This window comes from Melopsittacus undulatus, chromosome 7 (assembly GCF_012275295.1).
Source record: "Melopsittacus undulatus isolate bMelUnd1 chromosome 7, bMelUnd1.mat.Z, whole genome shotgun sequence".
Classification (NCBI taxonomy): domain Eukaryota; kingdom Metazoa; phylum Chordata; class Aves; order Psittaciformes; family Psittaculidae; genus Melopsittacus; species Melopsittacus undulatus.
In genome coordinates, this window is record NC_047533.1 from 57,664,326 (window position 1) to 57,684,187 (window position 19,862).

Below are 19,862 nucleotides of genomic sequence, written 5' to 3' on the forward strand. Positions count from 1 at the left end.
AGGCTGGAGCTTGTAAAGCCTTAGGTACAGTTGTGCACATGTATTTGTTAGACTAAGTGGGAATGCAAGAAATGAAGTGGAAAGAGGGAGAGGAAATGGGAGAGGAAAGGTGAATTTTCTATTTCTCTATCCCTGAATTCAGGCAAAGAGAAAGGAAAACAATAACTCTCTGCAGATATCTGACATCTCTACACTGTTTAATGGCATTTATACACTTCCATGGACTCTGATACATGAGAAAGACAGCAGACCTTGGGTACCTGGGTCTTCTTTCTATATATCCTGATTTGCAAGAAGTCTGTCAACCTGCTCAGATTTATGCAGCCTGCAAACTGCATGGCAGAGATAACTGAGTTTATATTAAACATAGTAGCTGAGTGCTGGACAAAAGCATCATGACAAGGATGATCACAAGTGGTGGAGAAGGAGGAGGAAAATACACATCTTGTGCATCTTTAAGCAGCAGGACTTGGGTAGCAGGAAGGTACCTCTTACTGAGGTTGCCATTTGTATATAAGTCTGTTTCTCCTTCCTCTGAGCTCTAGGGAAGATATAGCCTTTAGATCTTGTGTGACTCCCACCACGTAAAGAGGATCAGGCATGACTCACAAAGCATTGAATCCCACCACAAAAAAATAGGCTTTAAATGGAAACTTTCTGCATCAATATCTGACCAACTTCATGATACAAGGAATCTGTCCCACTGTTGGCAAAGAGCTCTGCAGAATTCCTATAGCTTAGTCTGATAAAAGTGAAATAAAATTATTTCTTTTTCCGTTAAAATAAATATCAAAAGTAGAGCTTGAGAAACTTATTGGTTAACTTTGGAGCTTTGTTTTGATTTATTTATTTTCTTTGCCTGAAGAGAGGGCTGTGTAAACGCTGTACTGTTAAGGGAAACAAGTTCAAACTTTACATAAGGGCTTTTTGCCCAGTGTCTCTTGGCATGCTTCCTTGGGTTTTAGATTGCTTTGTATGGTGAAGCATTACAGAATAAGATAACACTGTTATCTAGGCACTAAGGAAGGGCTTTGCACTAAAGAAATAGAGCCAAAATTTCTTTTCAAGGAGAGCAGAGAATGCATTTGAATAAGTACTAAATTCAGCAGGGGAATAACTAATATGATTGGTTATAGGGACACAGAAATGAATATTTTGCTGCGTTATGAACGCTAAGTGTGAATTTTAAAAAGACAGAGGAAGAACATACATGCTCTCTACTCCCAGTTTCAGCCAAGAAGCTGTAGCAATTTTATAAATCAGAAAGTAAGCAAATGGCTATGATTTCATTTTTAAATGGCTGCTATCACAAAATACCTTTGGCTCATTTATTCTGGCACTATGTGCCTTAATGATGTATTTTGCATCATAGCCAAACATTTTTGCAGCATATTTTGCAAAAGCAATGAAGATTTTTAACGGACTGTTCTCTACCAAATTAGGCACTGATCCTGCAGATGCTTATACAGTTTATTTGTTTCCAGATATGGCATGCCCATAGACTTTCATGTCTGTAAGTAAAAATAGGCACACATTCAGAGAATGTAGCCTCTGAGATTGTTGGTCCAGTTTCTGAGGACTGATGGGCTACAGTCATTTGGATGCAAATGAATTATAGCATTGCTGTCATCTGAATTGCTCTTCAAGATCCAGGCTTCTCTTCCACAACAGCCTTTCACTTGCTGTATTTAGAGCAATTGTTTTGTTTTTAAAAGAAAGCAATGCAACAGATGTAGACTGAAAGGAAAACGGTCTTACTAAAGGAATACACAGTATTTTTTTTGCAAAGCCAGGCACCTGAAAAAGCATCCATCAATGTCATCATGATACACCTTGATGTCAGGTTATCAGTCAGGTCCTTGCAGTAACACCGTATAAACTTGAAACTTCAGGTAAGAAGTTCTGCAAAACTTCCCTGACCCAAGTCCTCTTGGGAAAGGCTGATCAATACTTGTGCTGTAAACATGAATTCCACCATTGCCAAGACAGGTGCAACTCCAACCAAGCTGAGAAAGAGCAGGATCCTCTTACACCGGAATTGATGTCTGCTCACAGCTTTCCTTATGCAGTATTTCATGGTCTTCATTTTTGGGTTATTAAAATAGGATGTTATCCAGCAAGTGGAAGGGAAAAAGGGGTCAGAGCCGGTTCCTGTCTCAGAAGGGACAGCTAAAGCTGCTGAGCAACATGTGTTTCTCATTTGAAACATATCACTCATTCTTAAAAACAATAATACATACCATCTGTTGTAGCCATTCATAATTGATAAGTTTTGGGCTCAGTTTGACTGTGAAAACCCATTTCAACATGAGTATCGACATACCGATGAAGAAGTGTTGCAAAGCAATTCATCGGAGCTTTTCTTGCTATACATTATAGCCAACAATGGCCAGCTGTCTCTGGGCACACGAATGAGGCCCATTCATTGAGTCATTGCAAAGCATCAGCATCTTCCTGTGGCAAAGATAGTTTAATAATTTGGCACCATTTCCCTCAAAAAGTTAATAAACAAATTGTTAGATCTTTCTGTGAGCATGCAGAGCAGTTGACTATGTTAGCAGAGCTACTAAAATGCAAGGATACAAAAGGCATCTTTTAGAATAAAATACTGTCATTTGGAAGTGACCTACAAGAATCAATCTAGTCCAAATGCAGGATCAATTCAGAGCTGATCAAAAGTTAAACCATACTATTAAGGGCATTGGCCAAACACTTCAAACACTACAGGCTTGGGGCATCAACCACCTCTCTCTAGAAAACCTCTTCCACTGCTTGACCATTCCCCCAGTAACATTTCCTAATGTCCGGTCTAAATCTCCCCTGGCGTAGCTTTTAGCCATTCCCATGTGTCCTATGGCTCCTAGGGAGAGAGATCAGAACCTCCCTCTCCATTCTCCTCAGGGAGCTGTATAGAGCCGCAAGGTCATCCCTCAGCCACCTTTTCTCCAAATCAGACTAACCCAATGTTCTTAGCCACTCCTCATAGGACATGGCTTCCAGCCCTTTCACCAGCTTTGTTGCCATCCTCCAGACAAATTCAAAAACCTCCACATCCTTCTGAAATTGCGTAGCTCAGAACTCCATACAGTAACAAAACTTTGGCACACAAACCTAGTACAGTTAGCATCATCAGTAAATTTGCTAACAGTGCATTCAACTCCTCCATCAAGATCTTTGATAAATATATTAAACAGAACTGGCCCTAAATTTGAGCCCTGAAGAATACTGTTTGTTACCAGTCACCAGACAAATGTAGCCCATTCACTACAGCCCTTTGAGCCCTGCCTTCTTCACTGAATGCACTGTGAACCTGCTCTTCTCACATTTGGACTTGTCCAGAAAGGTGCTGTGAGAGACAGCATCAAAAGTCTTACTAAAATCCAGAAAAACTACATCTATGAACTTCCCTTCGTCCACTGGGTGGATGACTTTACTGTGGAAGGATATCAAATTAGTTAAACAGGACTCTCCTTTTGTGAACCCATGTTAACTATGCTTGATGATTGGACTGTCCTTTTTCCAGGTACAGAAGTTAGAGTAACAGTTCTGTAGTCTTCTGTGTCTTCTCTCACACCCTTGTAAACTGGAATAATACTGGCTAGTTTTTAGTCAGCAGGGACCTTCCCACACTCCCAAGACCTTTGGTAGATGACCAAGTGGGGTCCTGCTGTAACGTCCACAAGTTCTTTCAGTATTCTGGGATGGATCCCATGAGGCCCCATGTACTTTTGAACAGTTAATACAGCTGATCCATTACAATTGCAGTGTCCGCAAGTGGAAAGTCACTGTCCCCGCATTCGTGGTCCTCTGACTCAGAGAAGCCCAAGGTCTATCAGTATTATTAAAGACCAAGTCAAAAATAACATTGAAGGTCTCTCTGCTTTCTCTTCATCTTTGTTAGTCAGGTGACCATCTTCAAAAAGTATTGATCAAATATTTTCTTTGGACTTGCTATCTGACACAACACGGGCCATTTTGAACCCTAATTGAGGTTTAGCATTTCATGCTTTCTTCCTGCATATACAAACCACAGCTCTGCAATCTTTCTTGTACCAAGAAAAAATGTGAATGACTGCTTTGTGTACCTAAGAACTGGTTTGAGACTTTGATAAGCATTTATTTTTTTCTCTGAAAGGACATGGGAAAACAATGCAGCCCTTTTGGAGAAATAAATGCCTTTCCTTTGCACTGGAAATATGTCTCCCTATTATCATCACTGCACCACAAACGTCTCAACCCACAATTCTGAAGGCCCAGACTCACTCTGTTTAATAACCAAGCCTACATTGATTCTAGCACTGCCCAATTTCATTCTGTGTATCCACATTCCCTCCAAGTCAACATGAAAACTCCAAATGTTTCAGTGGGCTCTTGTCAAAAGCATATACACACAGAAAACTACTATACCTTTATTTAGACCGTGTAAAACAAATAAAAACACAAGGAAAAAAAAACAACTTCAAAACTTAAGACATTACTTTAGCTTAAACATGACAATTGAACCAGGACATATTTTTTTGAAACACTGACTTTTTGTTTTCAAAGTACTAGCAACAGAATGTAGATTTGTCACTTTATGGTAATTACTAATATCCTCCCCACCGGAGTCATCTGGAACATATTTAATTATTGACTTCATTGAAAATGTACATGGCACATGCTCACTCTTCTGAGCAAGTCTTTAAATGGACAAAAGCCCATTTGTTCCTTCTTTGAAAATCCAGCCTCAGCACGAAAAATGACCCCTAAATTAGGCTTCTGTTATTTGTGTAGAGAATACATAAAATGTAAACATGCAAGCTGACATTCATCAAGCATTTAGGCACATGCTCTGGTATAAGTGCGCCAGCAGTCTAAATGGGAAAAACCCTAGTGAAACCAGGGGTACAACTGTGCCTCGTACAAATATTAATATGGCAAATCTATACCTCCTTTACAGCTTGTGCCTCTGCATCTCATCTCCTAGACAGCATAAAAGCTGGCTCAGGTGTGCCTGTATGCACTGCAGGCAATCCCTGCACACACACCCCACCATGTCAAACTTGTGGCAGTATGTGGATACCATCGTATTTTCCCTGCTACATTTTAATACTCGATGCTCCCATATTTTCAGCTTTATACTGAGTATTGACTAATAAGTCTTTCCTTTTTTCAGGCAATGCCAACCCAAGCATAAATACCTAAAGCAGCAACATGATATAAATGTAATTATACTTGAAGCAGAACTAATTTCAGCCTATGATAAAAAAAAATAATAAAGAAAAAGACCAGCAGGAATGATATAGTGTAATTTTATAATGAAGAGAGCCATTTGCCACTCCTTTCCACTCTCCTAAGCAAGGCTAGATTATCTTTTATCTTACAATTTCACTGGTTTGTGCCAAATCTTACCAATAACAATAATAAAAAAATACCTCTAACTTCACCTATGTATTCTTTTCTGTTTTTTCTTTTCCTAAGGGTGACATTTTTAAACCCGAGTCTGCATTTGCTATGTGGACTTTACATTCCCCCGACCCTTTCAGTTTTGCCGCAGAAAAAATTAAACCTATGTTACTTTTAAGGTCGCATTCAGAATAACACTTACATGCAAAATTTGTTGCTTTAAATGGGAACATAGGTGGAATAACTCCAAAGTGTTTCATATATAGACATTAAAGGCAGATTCCCAGGGGAGCTTAGCTTTCATGAGGGCACCTAATAGGCTCATTTACAAAATCCCACAGAGCGCAATATCTCCCGTTCTGTTTAGCAGAACCATTTTGCAAGTCCGAACATCTGAGGTTTTGGAAGCTTTCAGGTGTGTGTGTGTCTGTGTGGTCCCGCAAACGTCTGCAAAAGCTTAAACTGAAAAATGTGCACTTATTAATTTTTAAAGCAAAAATGACAAAGGCCCAACGCTGCCTCTCCTGGGATAAAAAAGAAAGGACTCAGCTGGATTCCATAGTGATGTGCTGGCCCCAGCCTCTGCTAAACTAGTGTGTGCTCCCCAGAAAAGGAAGACAATAGTTTCACTCATAGAGACCACTCAACACACACAAGAGAGAAGAAAAGAGGTAATGAGGTGCAGCTGAATAATACCTTCATAAAGCTGAGAGAGAAACCAGGTAGATGTCATCTGCAAGGTAAATTAAAATTATACATCTCTGAGGATTATCAGTGAAAATTGAGATCTGGAAGGGAATTTGCTTTTGATATTGGAAGGGATAAATACCCAATGTAAATCCTTTTATGTGGGCCTGTAGAGCGGAACAGAGAAATTAAAGATAAATGAGATTAAGGCATTTTTTAAAACTACATTAGACATATTTAAGTTACCCATGGAGGGAAAAAATACTTTTGAGGAGGAGATTAGTTTAGACCCTCAGCAATACATTCATCTGGGAAATCAACTGGAATAAATCTTTTATAATCTGAATTGGTTGTCATGCCCCAAAAGCAAGACATACCCCCCCAAAAAATCCTTAAGAACACTTCTGCATAGCCTGGCAATTAGCCCAGGCAAGTGACATGCCATGTCACCTTTTTGGTGAGGTTTGGGGTAGGAAATACGTAGGATATAAGCTGATTTTTTTTTATTGTTGTTGCAAAAGGATGCACTGGGGAGGACCCCTTAGCCTTGGCCTCCCACAAATCCTGCTCCTATTTAATTCCTCTTGGAAACAGAGACAGAAGCTAACCAAAATCAAATGCTACATCCTCTGTGTTTCTTTCTCCATTGCCAGAGACTGAGGTATATACAACTGCTGCGGTTTCATGCAGGCCTATATTGTTATTAAAAGTTGACTGGAAATGTTGTTAGGAAGGAAAGTGGAGGAAATGAGTAAAAAAGTAATACATTCAGATGCATTTGGCTCTCTTCCTGGGAGCCCTTTTAATATAAAGAAACTCAACAAAGTCGTATTTTTAGATCTGGAAAGATGTGTTTTCATATTTCACACACTAAAGGGATTTGCCTTAGTACACTCAAATTTCCCCCATCCTCCTCCCTCATGTGCTAGAAGAAATGAACTTCAATCCTCAACTTAACCACTGGATACACATATTCTCTTCTCCCTATTGGCCAGAATAAAAACCAATAAATGTATTTCATTTCTTTTGTCAATTTATAATAGCACCTGGCAAAGATGGTCTTAATCTCCTTACACAGCCTGCACCAATGAAAGAGACCTTTGTAGTGTTTCTTGCAATATAAATGAAAGTAGGAATAAAATATGAAAATATAAATACTATCTCCATGTAGATGTGTCATAAAATGTATAAAATCCATATCAATGTCTCCAGAGGCTACTTGGCATAATAGCACAATTTAGACAATGGGTTATTAAAGATGGAAAGAAAAACATTCCTCCTTAATGATGACAGAGCTTTTCAGAGACAATTGGGAAGCATTGGGTTGTATTTAGAAACAGGTGGCAAATATCTAGCAGTAGACCTGTTAGAAAGAGAAAAATAAATGACTTGTTATAAACGACCTAAACCCAGTGGTATCTTCCCATTGGTACTGCAGACAAGCATGTCTGCAGAGGTCAAGCTGCTTTATCAATATCGTTATTAAGCAAACACAGATCTATTTCAGACATTAGAAAGATGCTCTGCTATTCGGATCAGGAACCATCAGCTGCTGAAGTGGGAGGATTGCATCTTATCAATATATTAAGGAAATCAACAGATCTTTATTCTTCTTTCTTCCCAGGATGTACTAAAATTTCCATTTTACCTCAGACAATATCAGTTATTTACTATGCTAGAATTGGGTGCAACAAAGATGAGTTTCTCAAAAAAAAATAATGATTTCAGATAGCCTCAAGTTACCTGGAACCTTACCAAGAGTTTGCTGATGCTGAAAGTTTCCGTGTGATTTAATGACCTTTGATTTACGTTCAAAGACTGAAGGCATCCAAGCAACAGATAGAAAGATTCTAAGCAACTTTTAGTTTAAATGGCTAAACCCAAACCTACAATGTACACTTTTGCACTAAAAGTTCAGCTGCTGTGGGACAAGACTGGAAAGGAATAAATGGTGCACAGAAGTCACACAAGGAAATAAGTTACTCTTATATTCATAATCTTCATATATAGGTTATACTACTCACCTCAGTTTTCCACCTTCAGCTTCCATAATAAACCAACTATAGAGGCCCTAGGAAGAAATGATGGGGCTCTACATGAAGAAAAACGTCAAATGTGAGAAACACATATCTATGGTAAGTCCTTGATCTTTAGTCTGGATCTCTGCACTGAAAACTTTGTGAGTATGATGTGGGGATAGAGATGTGAATTTTAACTCTTGCTCTGCCACAGAAACCTTTTTTATTCTCTAAAGAAAAAAAGAAATTAAACCTTCTCCCAGCTGTGCTTGCTTAAAAAAATAAGAATATAATTCCACATTAAATTACAATCATGCTTTCCATGCTCCCCGTATTCCCCTCATGTTTAGCCTATGAATTTTACTCTTGCAAACTTGTCACTGGCACCCATTTAACTATCCACCTACTTAAGTATTAATTAGAAGAGAAAAAAACTAATCTACTCAATTACATCTACCAACAGAATACTCAAACTTTCACACCAAAATCAGGCTATTCTGGCTGTTTCTCTCATCTACATTCAATGTGTCCAACATGTCCAAAAGATGCTCAATTAACAAGAAATGATGTTCTGAATTTTAGAAAATAAATAAGTAAATAAGAAATAAGTAAAATAAAAATATACCTTTCTCACCCTAAGACTTGGTGTTCAGACCATGGGTGCTTGATCTGTACCTAATGTAGCCCACCACACCATGCCATACAGATGCCTGTCAACAGAGCACACTGCTGGCTGCTCCACTCATATTTCATCATATAATGAGTTAATGCAGCCTTCAGTTAAAAAGTACCACTTTGTAATGTTACAAAACATTATTTTTCTCCAAAGTGAAAACCAGAAAAGTCTGGAGTTAATGAAATTCTTACAATGAAAAGTTATAATTCTTGTAATTCTTACCAAAAAAAAGCTATATAGGAGTATTCAGAGGTGCAGGGCATCTTTCTGTTTACTTGTAAGGAAGTTAACATCACCCCTGCCACCTGCAACATTTGATTTTCATTGTGATTGATGCGAGTTCTTCACAAACTACGAAGCTTGTAGATGTCCACCTTAAAGGTCAGAGCTCATTTTAAGGCTTACCTCACTTCCACGATTAATTAGGAGTGCAATTTTAAGATAAGATTGTCAGGGAAGTGATTCTCAAACTTTCATATGACTGAAGTTACACTTACTCACTGCAATGAATCTTCCATGTCAACCTGTGAGCGACCAAGTTATTTTTCTAAGTGGTATTAATACATGTCCATCAAATCACGTCCTTACAGACTTTGACAGCAAATGTGCAATAAAAGACCCCACGATTATCTGACAAGTTCATAGGTATCCAGGCTATGAACAGATTCCAACTCTTCCATTGCAACATTTCAGATCTAATACAATTAGGTAGAAGCACTGTGGTGACTTTTATGATAAAGATAGCATGTACACCAAAGATACATGGGAACATAATCTGTTGTGTGTGAAGACACAGTTTTCCCAAGCAATGTGTGCTGTAAAGACTGAATGCATCAGTGAATAGAGGCACTTCAATATTTTAAGCCTGGGACTGGGGAGCAGTGAGGAGTGAGCTAGTTCAGCAGGTGATCAGCTGAACACTCATAAGAGAGCAACAGAGAAAAGATTAATGTTCACACAAAGGCTGATACTGGCACAAGTGGGAGACATGAAGAATTTTCCCACACCTAGAGGAAAAGACCAAGATAATGGGAGCAAGAAGGAGCTGGCTTTTCACAGAAGCAGGCTGGAAATCATAGATGGAACAGGTAGTGATGGCCTTCATACTTATGGAGGTTGCCTAACATTTATCTAACTTTTCCTCACAGGAAAATCCAGTGTTTTTGTTGACAGAAGACCTTTAAACCATACTGGCACACACACTCGAAACCACCTTGTTCCTTTAATTTAAACCAAATTCATCTCAGATTCAAAAATTAATCACATTGTCATGTATCTCACTGTGTCTCATAAAATATCTTTTTTTCCCTTATCTCAGGCTACTTTCAAGTTTTCAAACACCTTTATTACTCTGAGCTCTCAACACTTAGTTTTCTTCTAGAGAACTATGCACACACGTGGATAGCTCAGCCTTCAGGTTCACAAAGCGCCTTAACATCAAGGTGTTTTAGTTAAGAGCACTTTCCAACTGGCTGTTGTATAGGTGTACTCTCCCCACAAGCACACCGTGACAGAGGAAGTAACACGCCCTTCATCTCTGCCTACATGGATGAACAGACAATAAGCAAAGGTACAAATTTCAGCAAATACAAAACAATCGGGTCTTTTGTAATGCTCAGGAAATTGTATGCCTTGGAAGTAAGGCAATTTGTCAGCAGGATACAAAGTAAAGATTCCTTACTAAGAAATAATCATAATGGGCAGTTAGGTCTGGTGGGTGTTGCTTTTTGTTTGTTTTTTTTTTTTTTGTTGGTTTGGTTTTGGGTTGGGATTTATTTTGTTGCTGTTGTTGTTTTTTGTTTAATTACTGTTCCTAGCCCAGGCACACAAACCATTTATTTAACTAAATAAAACAAAGGAGGCCTCCCTTCAGGGAGGAATTCATTCATTAGTGATCAAAGTGCCAAGAGCCAGGTTTAACCCCTTGGGAACACTTGACATTTTCAATAGTGGGCCTCAGGGGACCAAGTTCTCTTGGGTAAAAAAATGAAAAAAACCACAAACAAAACCCACAAAAAGCCAGAGTGAAAGAAAACTGGAGAAGCCACAAACCCATTTGTTTAACAAAACACAGCACTGCTCTCCATGGGCAAACACTGCTTCATAACCTATAAGGCACACAGGGAAAGCCTGGACGTCACATAATGGTCTTACAGCACTCCAGAAATAATTAAGAACCATATTCATGGGAAAAGTGGTCTCATTAAATTGTGCAATTTTCTCCTAGCTTCTCCCCCCTCTTTCCCTTTCCACCAGCAATGTTGGAGCAATGAAAATATCAGTTTGCTGTCTAGTGCTTGTATTCTCTTTAAAATGTCATTATTCAATTATCTGCCTATTCGCTGGCCCTAAGGTCCAGCAGAGCAGATATTGTGAGCCTTCATTTAATGTTTTTAAATGCACTTCAGCCCACTTGTGATACAATAAAACTTTATTGAATTCTGTTCCCACATCACACTTACCATCCCTCACTTTTATTGATATGTGAGCCCTTCTACTCTTCTGTCAGCAATAAAAGGAGTATTTCTAGCAAAAAAAAAAAAATGACCTTTCCTTCCATCAATACAGCAATTGGGAAATGTGATTTCAGGTTCCATGTTTAAAAAGAAAAAAACAAATCTTAGGAAAAGAAAAGATGAACCATGCTCAAGTGCTGTTTTCCTTCTCCTTGGCATTAAGGAAAGAAGGAGGAAAATCTCTGTAAGGAAAGAAGGAGGAAAATCTTTGTAACGTTTATTAGCCTGTTTACCCAGAAGAATGGAAAGGAAGGATGATTCATCCTTCCTCAGAAGCCACAAACATTTTTCCCTTGCAGGAAACAGCCCTTTGAATAGATCTCAGATTAAAAGCTGATGGAAGACTTGTCGCCTGGGTGCGAAGCAAGTTATCATCACAGTGAGATATATGCCATGCCTGAAGCACCCATCTCACTCTCTCCTGCTGCTGCCATCCTTTCCGTCAATGCAGCAATGGGCTTCTCCTCCTTGAGCCCCCACCTTTTTTCTACTTTGTCTTGCCCTATACTTTAAATTAAACTCTCTATTAAAAAACAGTGTTTCTGAAGGACACAATGCACAAGTTACTCCCTGAACTCTAAAACCTACAACCTAAGGGAATTGAGAGCTCAGGAAAAACTGCAGGTAAATTTGACTCAGCTAGCTAAATCCTCTTTCCAACACCACACTTGGATCCTCCTGAGCCTGAACAGCTGTCTCTAGGGAGAAATGAAAAGAAAAAGCACTCTAAAATACCTCTGTGGTTTAAACTCACACCTTTTTTTATAACCAAAATAAAATCTGAGTGCAGACAATCCCTAAATTTCAGTCAAAGCCAGTGGGAGTTTGTTGCTCATCTGTTGGAAAAATCTCCCCTGATTTTGGGTGTCACCCATGAAGGGCAGTGCTGCTGCCATGGCCCATAGAGGGCATGTGCTCAGGAGGGTGAAGGAGGCTCATCAGCTTTTAGTGGGTTGCTATTTCTCTTTATACACCTCATAAATACATGAAGGACTGCTAAAACAGGGACAGTTTGAGCTGTAAAGTGTTGTGTGCATACCAAAGCTGTATTTGTGTTGTGAAAACCCATATGTTAGTTCACATTTATCAGATTATCAATATAAAATCTTGTTGTTTACAATAATATTACAAAGGTGGATAATTACACTCCTAGATGCACTGGCACCATGACAACAGGACTGTACAAGCACCTTAGACAATACTGAAGTGTTCTGCAATGAGTGTTGACCTAGCTTCACAAAATGACCTCCATCACTGCTGTTCTCATTACCCTGTTCCTTTACTGCTCCATAAAGGAAGAAGGGAAGAGGGGAAGGATGCACTAGGAAACAACAACAGAATACTGGATCAAAAGGATACTTACAAAGTGGGGTTTGTCGTACTTACAGCACAACACAGCCTAAAATGCAGTTTCAGACATCTCTCTGCAACGTGGCATGTGTCCAGAGCTCTGGCAATGGCAAACTGTAGGTCTGCAGTAGTACATATTTAATATAAAACCATAGAAAAGCTTTCTTGGCCAGTAATGATGAAAAGAAAATACAGCTTAATAAAATGGGAGTAATAATTTCAGAAGAAAAGGGACAATATTTAAAGTAGGTGTCAGAGAAATAAACACCACGTACCAAGGCCTGCTTTGAGGAAGACAAAATTAATTTGGTGACTTTTCCTGATACCAGAAAAAACAGGACAACGGATGCCATCAAAGCCTGTCAAATTAGGCCCAGTACCTTTTCACCTGCTGAAATCACCTGCTTTTCACTTCCTTTTCATTGTCAGAGAGCAAAAAAAAAGTTCATAGGTCTTAAATAACTGTCCATTTTTGTAGACAGCATCTGCCATCACATAAACTGCCTAGAGGATAAAGAAAATGAGAAGAGGACCAGGCTATCTGAATAATCATTTGTGATCTTCCGCACATGTCCAGAGTAACTGTAGCCTCATGAAATTCCTTGTCAGGGGTATCTCTAGTGAACAGACAAAAAAGCAGTGTAAAAGGTGATATAAAGGACATTTTAAAATATATGAGCTACTGAAGTTAGGAGAGGTTTGGTTTTCCCCCTCCTGAGAGGAAAAGGGGATGCTTTCCTCTTGAAAATGGTATGAGTTAGTGGTGTAAGAGTTAATAAATGAATTTAATCACAAGAGGAGCAGGCTACCCAATGGAGTTTTAAATCTTCCATAATTTTTCTCCAAGGGAGTGTATACACTTGCACTGCACTGAGCAGAAGTGCCTAAGGTCAGTCATAACAACATCTGTTAAAGATGACTCCTAAATGCTGCTCTCTGGAGATACACACTCACTCCCTACTGCTGCTGAGCCAGCAACTGTCTCTCTCTGTCCATAAGGAATAATTTGAAACCGTAAGGAGTAACCCATCCAACCAGATGAAGCAAGCTGGAATTGCACACAAGTACAAGTGCCTGCTGAAATATTAATTCCTTTGTTATGCAACTGCTGTGTTTCTTCAGGAGACGGCCATATGGCAGACACCACCATTCACTAAGGGCTCAGTGCACACAGCCATTGAGGAAATGCCAGCAGCTAAGGAAGGTTTCCCCCAGCAGTGAGAAGTGCTAGTGAGCCATTAGAGCCCACTCCCCTCCTTCAGCAAAGCACCAGGTAAGGCAGCTTTGTGTGGGCAGCAGTGCTAAGAAAGGCAGACCTGAAAGGACTTACACTGAAGACATCAAGGGGGAAAGAGATTTCATACACCAGGCATAGCTTTGGTCCAACCATGCCCTTGCTGACCTCCTTTTCCAAAGCCGACAGGTTTCCCATTGCTTGGATGGCTTTTGTTTGTGGGACACTCCTGGGGAACACCTGCAAAGCTGAGCTGACCATTTTCAGTGGGAAGAAAAGGAGGTGGTAACAAAGCCAGGTAGAGACCGAGGTAGGAGAAAAATATAAAGGAGCCCTAGGTTTCCCACTCCACGTTTGCAGATGGAGGGACACAGTTTGCCCGAACACAACTAACTTTCCTGGTGCTACACTGAATAATAACATGCTTGTGCTTGACAAATATTTGACCCTAAATTTCCTAAGCAATGCAGATCAACAACCCCTGGAGATGGAATCCTACTTTACAAGGTGCTCACCCCTTGGTCCACTCCCCTCTCCCATCCCTCCACCCCCACCTCTATTCGCAGAGGCACTATATTTGATACATCAACAAATAGAAGAAATGGACATCAAAGCTACTAACTTAATTGCAAAAGCAATGTGGCTTGTTGTTGTTTTCCCCTTCACATTCAGATCATTAAAACATACCGAATCCCTACTGTTCATTTCGTACTGAGCAGCCCCTCACAAGAGTTATTTTACATCTTGTACACTGGACCGATTAACGCCTCAGGGCATAATATTCACATATTACCTTTCTCACAAGGCACCACTATTCCTCTTTATTTTATATGCAACAAAAGCTATGGAAGGGTACTAGGTAATGATTATTGCTTTACCAGCCCAGTCTCAGGAGGGAACAGCATGTCTCATACACATTAAAAATCACAAGGAAATACAACCTGCTGTGATGAGTAGAAACTGATCTCCCTTCACATTCCCCAGAAGCAGTCTTGCTTATAAAATGAAAGACCTAATTTAGAGTGGAATACCTCCACACAGGTAATTGGGCATGAGCTCAGTAGGGTAGACACTGAGCCCCTGATGTCACTTTTTCCATGGTCATGATGTCACTGATGTCACTCTTTCATAGCAGCCACCCCATAAAAAAATGTTCTATCACTGCATTTAGAACCACCACATTTTTTGTTCAGAAAATTAAAATATGGACACACCGAGCTCCCCACCAGCAGAGAGAAAGAGTCCCTCAGTAGAGAAGGTCCTCCTTGTTCAGAGAGGTAGTCTTAGCTGCACCTATCACCATGCAGTTCCACAAGCGCAAAACCCCGCACAGCCTTTCCACACTGCAGCAGCACGCAGGCAGCCACCTTCTGCATGAGGGATGGGGACCACCCAGGGGGTTCTCAGTTGTCACTTCCCCTCTAGAAAGCATGATTGTCATTTCTCAGCCACATCTGCTCTCCTGCAGCTCATGCTTGAGGCAATGAAGAAGACGGTCTTAGTCCTTGAGCCAAATCTTGTGTTTCAGCAAATTGAAGTCTCCTGCTGCTCTCTCAATACAACTCTGTGGCTCAAACGTGTCCTTTCCTATACCTGCTTTATTATTTCAGAGGTGTGCTATGAGCTTTGGCCTACCTATACATACTGTTATTCACCGCTCAGCCCTTCACAGCTGCTAAATAAAAAGTGCACTCTTAGTATTACTGTTGTTATTTCTTTTTCGAGGTATGCCATTTTTGACAGTGGGACCATAACTGCATGTAACAAATTCAGTTTCTATAGAAAGCAAATTCTGAGGTACACTTGACTTTTTGTAGCTCTGACATTTCCTGTTCAGTGCATATTGCTGTAATCCCACATGACTGTCTGTCTACCCTCAAAAATTCAGGCTAAATGACTTGCCTGTAATTTGCCTTCATAACTTTAGTAGCTTATAAATTAGTATTTTCTATCAGCAAACATCAGGTTTCCCAAAACACTAGCTTTCTACCTCCTCAGAGGTATTTAAGGCACTTATTAAATGTCACCAATTGCATGGATATTGGTCAGTCAAAGCAAGTAAAGCTATGTGAGTGCAAACATAAAACTCTGTAAAGAAAAGCTATAAGCTAGCAAAAGTGCTTCATTGTTCTGGTCTGCTTTCACTAATGGGGCTTACCAAGTATTCTCCAAAAGGCAGTATGTTACTGTTAAACTGTGTAACAAGGAAAACATGGAACACTATGAGGATATTTTTAACCTAAGCACAAACCTTGCATAGAGAACAATTTTTCGGTTTCATACAATGCATGTGGATTGTCAATGAGCATTTACTTGCCCTCGGGCAACAAGAGACAAGCTCAAGGCTGGCCCAGTCTCCACAATAAATCAGATCTCTATTAAAGAAACAAATGCAAATGTATCAAGATACATACTGTAAGGAACACATTCGTACTGCACTTCCAGGTACTTGTATGTCCCAGGGCAAGGATCTGGAAACACATCAGGGCCAGCGACAACTGCACATTGGGTCCGATTACTGCATCTGAAAAGCAAGACAAAAAGAGGGTCAGAAAACAATCCAGACAGAAGGACAGGTCAAGAGGTTGAGAAGCCCCTCCAGCATCAACAGGATTGAAGATAAAGAAGCCAGGACTTTAGCATCAGCTGGGGAAGCTCAGCAAAAGCGATAGCAAATACCAATGTGTTCATCAGCTCCTTGCCAGAAGAGAAGATGCATAGTGGCACAACCCCTTCCCCTCCAAACAGTCCTTATACACCAGAAGTTTATTTCCAAACTGAGAGGAATGTTTTAAAAGAAAAAAGAAAAAAGAAAAAAAACAACCATCCAACCAACCAAAAAAAGCCCAAAAACACAAAAAACCCAAAAACCCCATTATTACAGGTATGTGGCTCTCTAAAACTTTTGAAACACTAACTTCATAAAAGTGACCTCAACTAACCATAAATAACAGCATCCCCACGAAACAAAATGCAAAGCCTAAATGAATTACATTTATGGCAAAAATAATTATTGTATATTTCATAGCAAGTATAACAAATACATGTTATAAAATATTTCTAAAGGTGTTCACACAAAAAAGTCATCTTGAATAATGTTGTTTAATGCAAAGCAAAGATTAGAAACAGCTACACTTAAATAGGAAAAAAAAAAAAACCCAGCCAAAACCAAATAAGCTGTCTAAACTCCAAAATAGTAGTTTTACATACACAGCCAACACACATTACTTATAAATGTCTAAGTCTTATTCCATCATTCTGCCCAGTGCAGATGCTTCTCCTGAGATAATGTATTTTTTCCAATAGGCAACACTGTTTTCTCTGAAGGTCTTGCCATGCAATGCACACAGAAGGAAGTTATTCTGCCCACTCAATGAGTATCTTTTAGTTTAATAGCACACACACTGAGGTTGGACCCTGCAAGGTGCTTTCTGTGTCGCACATGTGACTCACATCCATGGGTGATTGATCTGCTTGTACATGGAAACCCACATTTGTCTTGATTTCATGTTACAAGCACCTCTCTATAAAAAGTTTGTGTATTTTGGGAATGCAAAAGCACTTAGTAAACTGAAGTTCTATGGGGAGAAATTTTTTGTGTGTTTGTTGGAGCTGAGGGTGGGCTGGGAGAGTGGACAGGGGGGAGAAGAGAAAATGTCTTTGAATCGTATGCTTTTGCATGCCAGGAAAGGCTAGACCATTAAGGGCTAGACAACTAAACTAACTTTCCCTCAGATGCTTCCTCCTGTAACCCTAACCCTCCTCTTCTTCTGGAAAAAATTGTGACAGCCAGTGCAGAACTCACTTAGGTTTGCAGTGGAAATGTTTTATGCTTACCTGAGGCTACAGTCTGTCAGCATTAATGCGGATTTTATTTGAGCCCATAAATTAAAATTGATTCATTAGTGACTGCCTTAAGCTTCATAATTTCTTTAATTTTATGGGAAGATTAATAAGAGCTGATAACACTTACTCATCAGGCTGTTTTGCTGGATAACAGATAATCCAGAGGGCTGGTACATTCTCATATTTTCTAGTCAAAAATGACAGCTATCATAAGTGACTAGTTTTATAATATACACAGAAAAACAATTTCATTAACAAAAAGGATAACTTTTGGGCTCACCCTTGCTACCTACAGACAGGTGGCTTGGCTGGGATATCACAGGTAGCTTCGACTTTGCAAGTGGGCAGTCTTCCAGGAGAGGCTTTGAACATCATCCAAAACTTTACTTTCAACAAAAATCCTTTACTGGGCTCAATGTGCCTTTCAAAAAGCAACTGCACTGGCCTAATCAGTTGTAGGGACAGCACTGGCTGGCTTGTAAGAGATAGCTCTGGCCACATTACATAGAATAAGAGCAACAAATCAAAGAGACACTTTAAAATTATGAGTCTGCATCCAAAATTACGAGGAACTGGAAGTGAGGGGAGAAACAGACACATTTAGGGATCATCTGCATGTGTTTTCAATCTCCTCTTTTTCACATTCATTTCATATGGGCAGCAAAACTGTTTCTGGCACTTGTCATTTTGAGCTTCCTTTTACTATGCCAGGTTGAAACATGCAGGATCCAGCACACTTAAGGGAATTTGGACTAAAAATCTTAGAAAAAACCCTATACCTGTTCAACCAATTGTTACTGTCAGACGTGAAGCTATAAAAAATTTAAGGGGAGAACATGATTAAAAAATCCAAGTTATTAAAGCTGTTTACTGCGCTTTTGCTCATACTTCTTTTCCCCACTTTCACAACAGCTTCTTGATCCTTTCTGTTGTCATATTAATTTCTAGACAGATTAAAGGCCCAGGTGACATGAAATCACTCAGAAGAAGAGATATGTAAAAGAAGATGCATTTGCAGCCTTGAAAAAGGAAGGAAAAAAGACAACATGTAATTGTACCTTACTGCATTCCAGAAAACCAGCCCACGAGCTCTTCTTTGTAAATAATGGGTTTAAACATTAAATCTTGGGATTTCTTGGTGCCTGGGTCTTAGTGATACTTGCACCAAACCTTTTTTTTTCTTTTTTTTTTTTTTAGAGGGGGATGTGGGGTATTTTGTTTTTTTGTAGGTTTTTTTTTGAGGGAGCAGGGTTGTTTTGTGTGATTGCTTCCCTTTTCCTTTTCCTCTTGTTTCTTGAAGGAAGACTTTTACTAACTACTGAGAGTTACAATCCACAGTGAGAAACAGCACTACATTGACTCAAGTATAAATCTGTCTCTTCTATAGGAAAGTTGCAGAAGCACTACTAAGGGCCCTTAACTTTACACTAGAAACACAGCCCTGCATCTTACTAGATTCCACTCCAGCAGGGGAGGAAATGTTTGCATCACTGGCTCTAGCAAAACTGTACTCAAAAAAAAACGATACTCACCATTTTTACATCCATCTATACCTGTTATTATTGCCTTTTGTCGAGTGTTTCTTATTTCAGGCACTGATTAATAACAAAACTACTTCTCTTTTCCCTGTTTTGCTCTCATGCTGCAACCTTCCAAAGATACCAGTGGCCTCTCAGGGTACTTTCTCATTTGCCATATGTTCCAACACGAAGAAAATAAGAGAACTGTGGGAGAAATCTGTGAATCTGTGGGACCTGCTAGACAATTTTATGCCTATTAAAGAAGCATCTTCCATTTTATTGAGTTTGTACAACATTTTAAGCTTATTCTTGGAGACACAGAGGAATTAAAGGAGCCTCTCAAGTAGTTTTAGTTCCCCTTATTCTTATTTATCATGAAATCTCATGAGGAATTTATAACAATCCTGTTGTTTGGGCTTGATTTTATTTATTTTCAACTTTGAAGTATTTATTTGTATCTGCAATAATTCATATCTCTCCATTGCTTCCTAAAGGGCAAGGTGGCATGTGAAGATAAAACCTGGCTCTCAGAGAATCTGCACACCCCAAGCTACTTCCCTAATTGCTCCTGGGATTTGTGGACACTGCCTGGACCAAGAGTGTCCACACATCCCATCAGAAACAATCTGT

The 19,862-nt window shown here is 39.5% G+C and overlaps 1 protein-coding gene across 1 annotated transcript in view; it reads right to left on the minus strand.

The window, feature by feature from the left end:
• Window positions 1-19,862, minus strand: part of ADGRL3 (adhesion G protein-coupled receptor L3) — a 413,903-nt gene that overhangs the window by 195,349 nt on the left and 198,692 nt on the right. Inside the window, exon 4 of the mRNA XM_031048551.2 lies at window positions 16,281-16,390. Coding sequence (XP_030904411.2) covers window positions 16,281-16,390 — 110 coding nt within the window. The remainder of the gene's footprint in view (window positions 1-16,280; window positions 16,391-19,862) is intronic.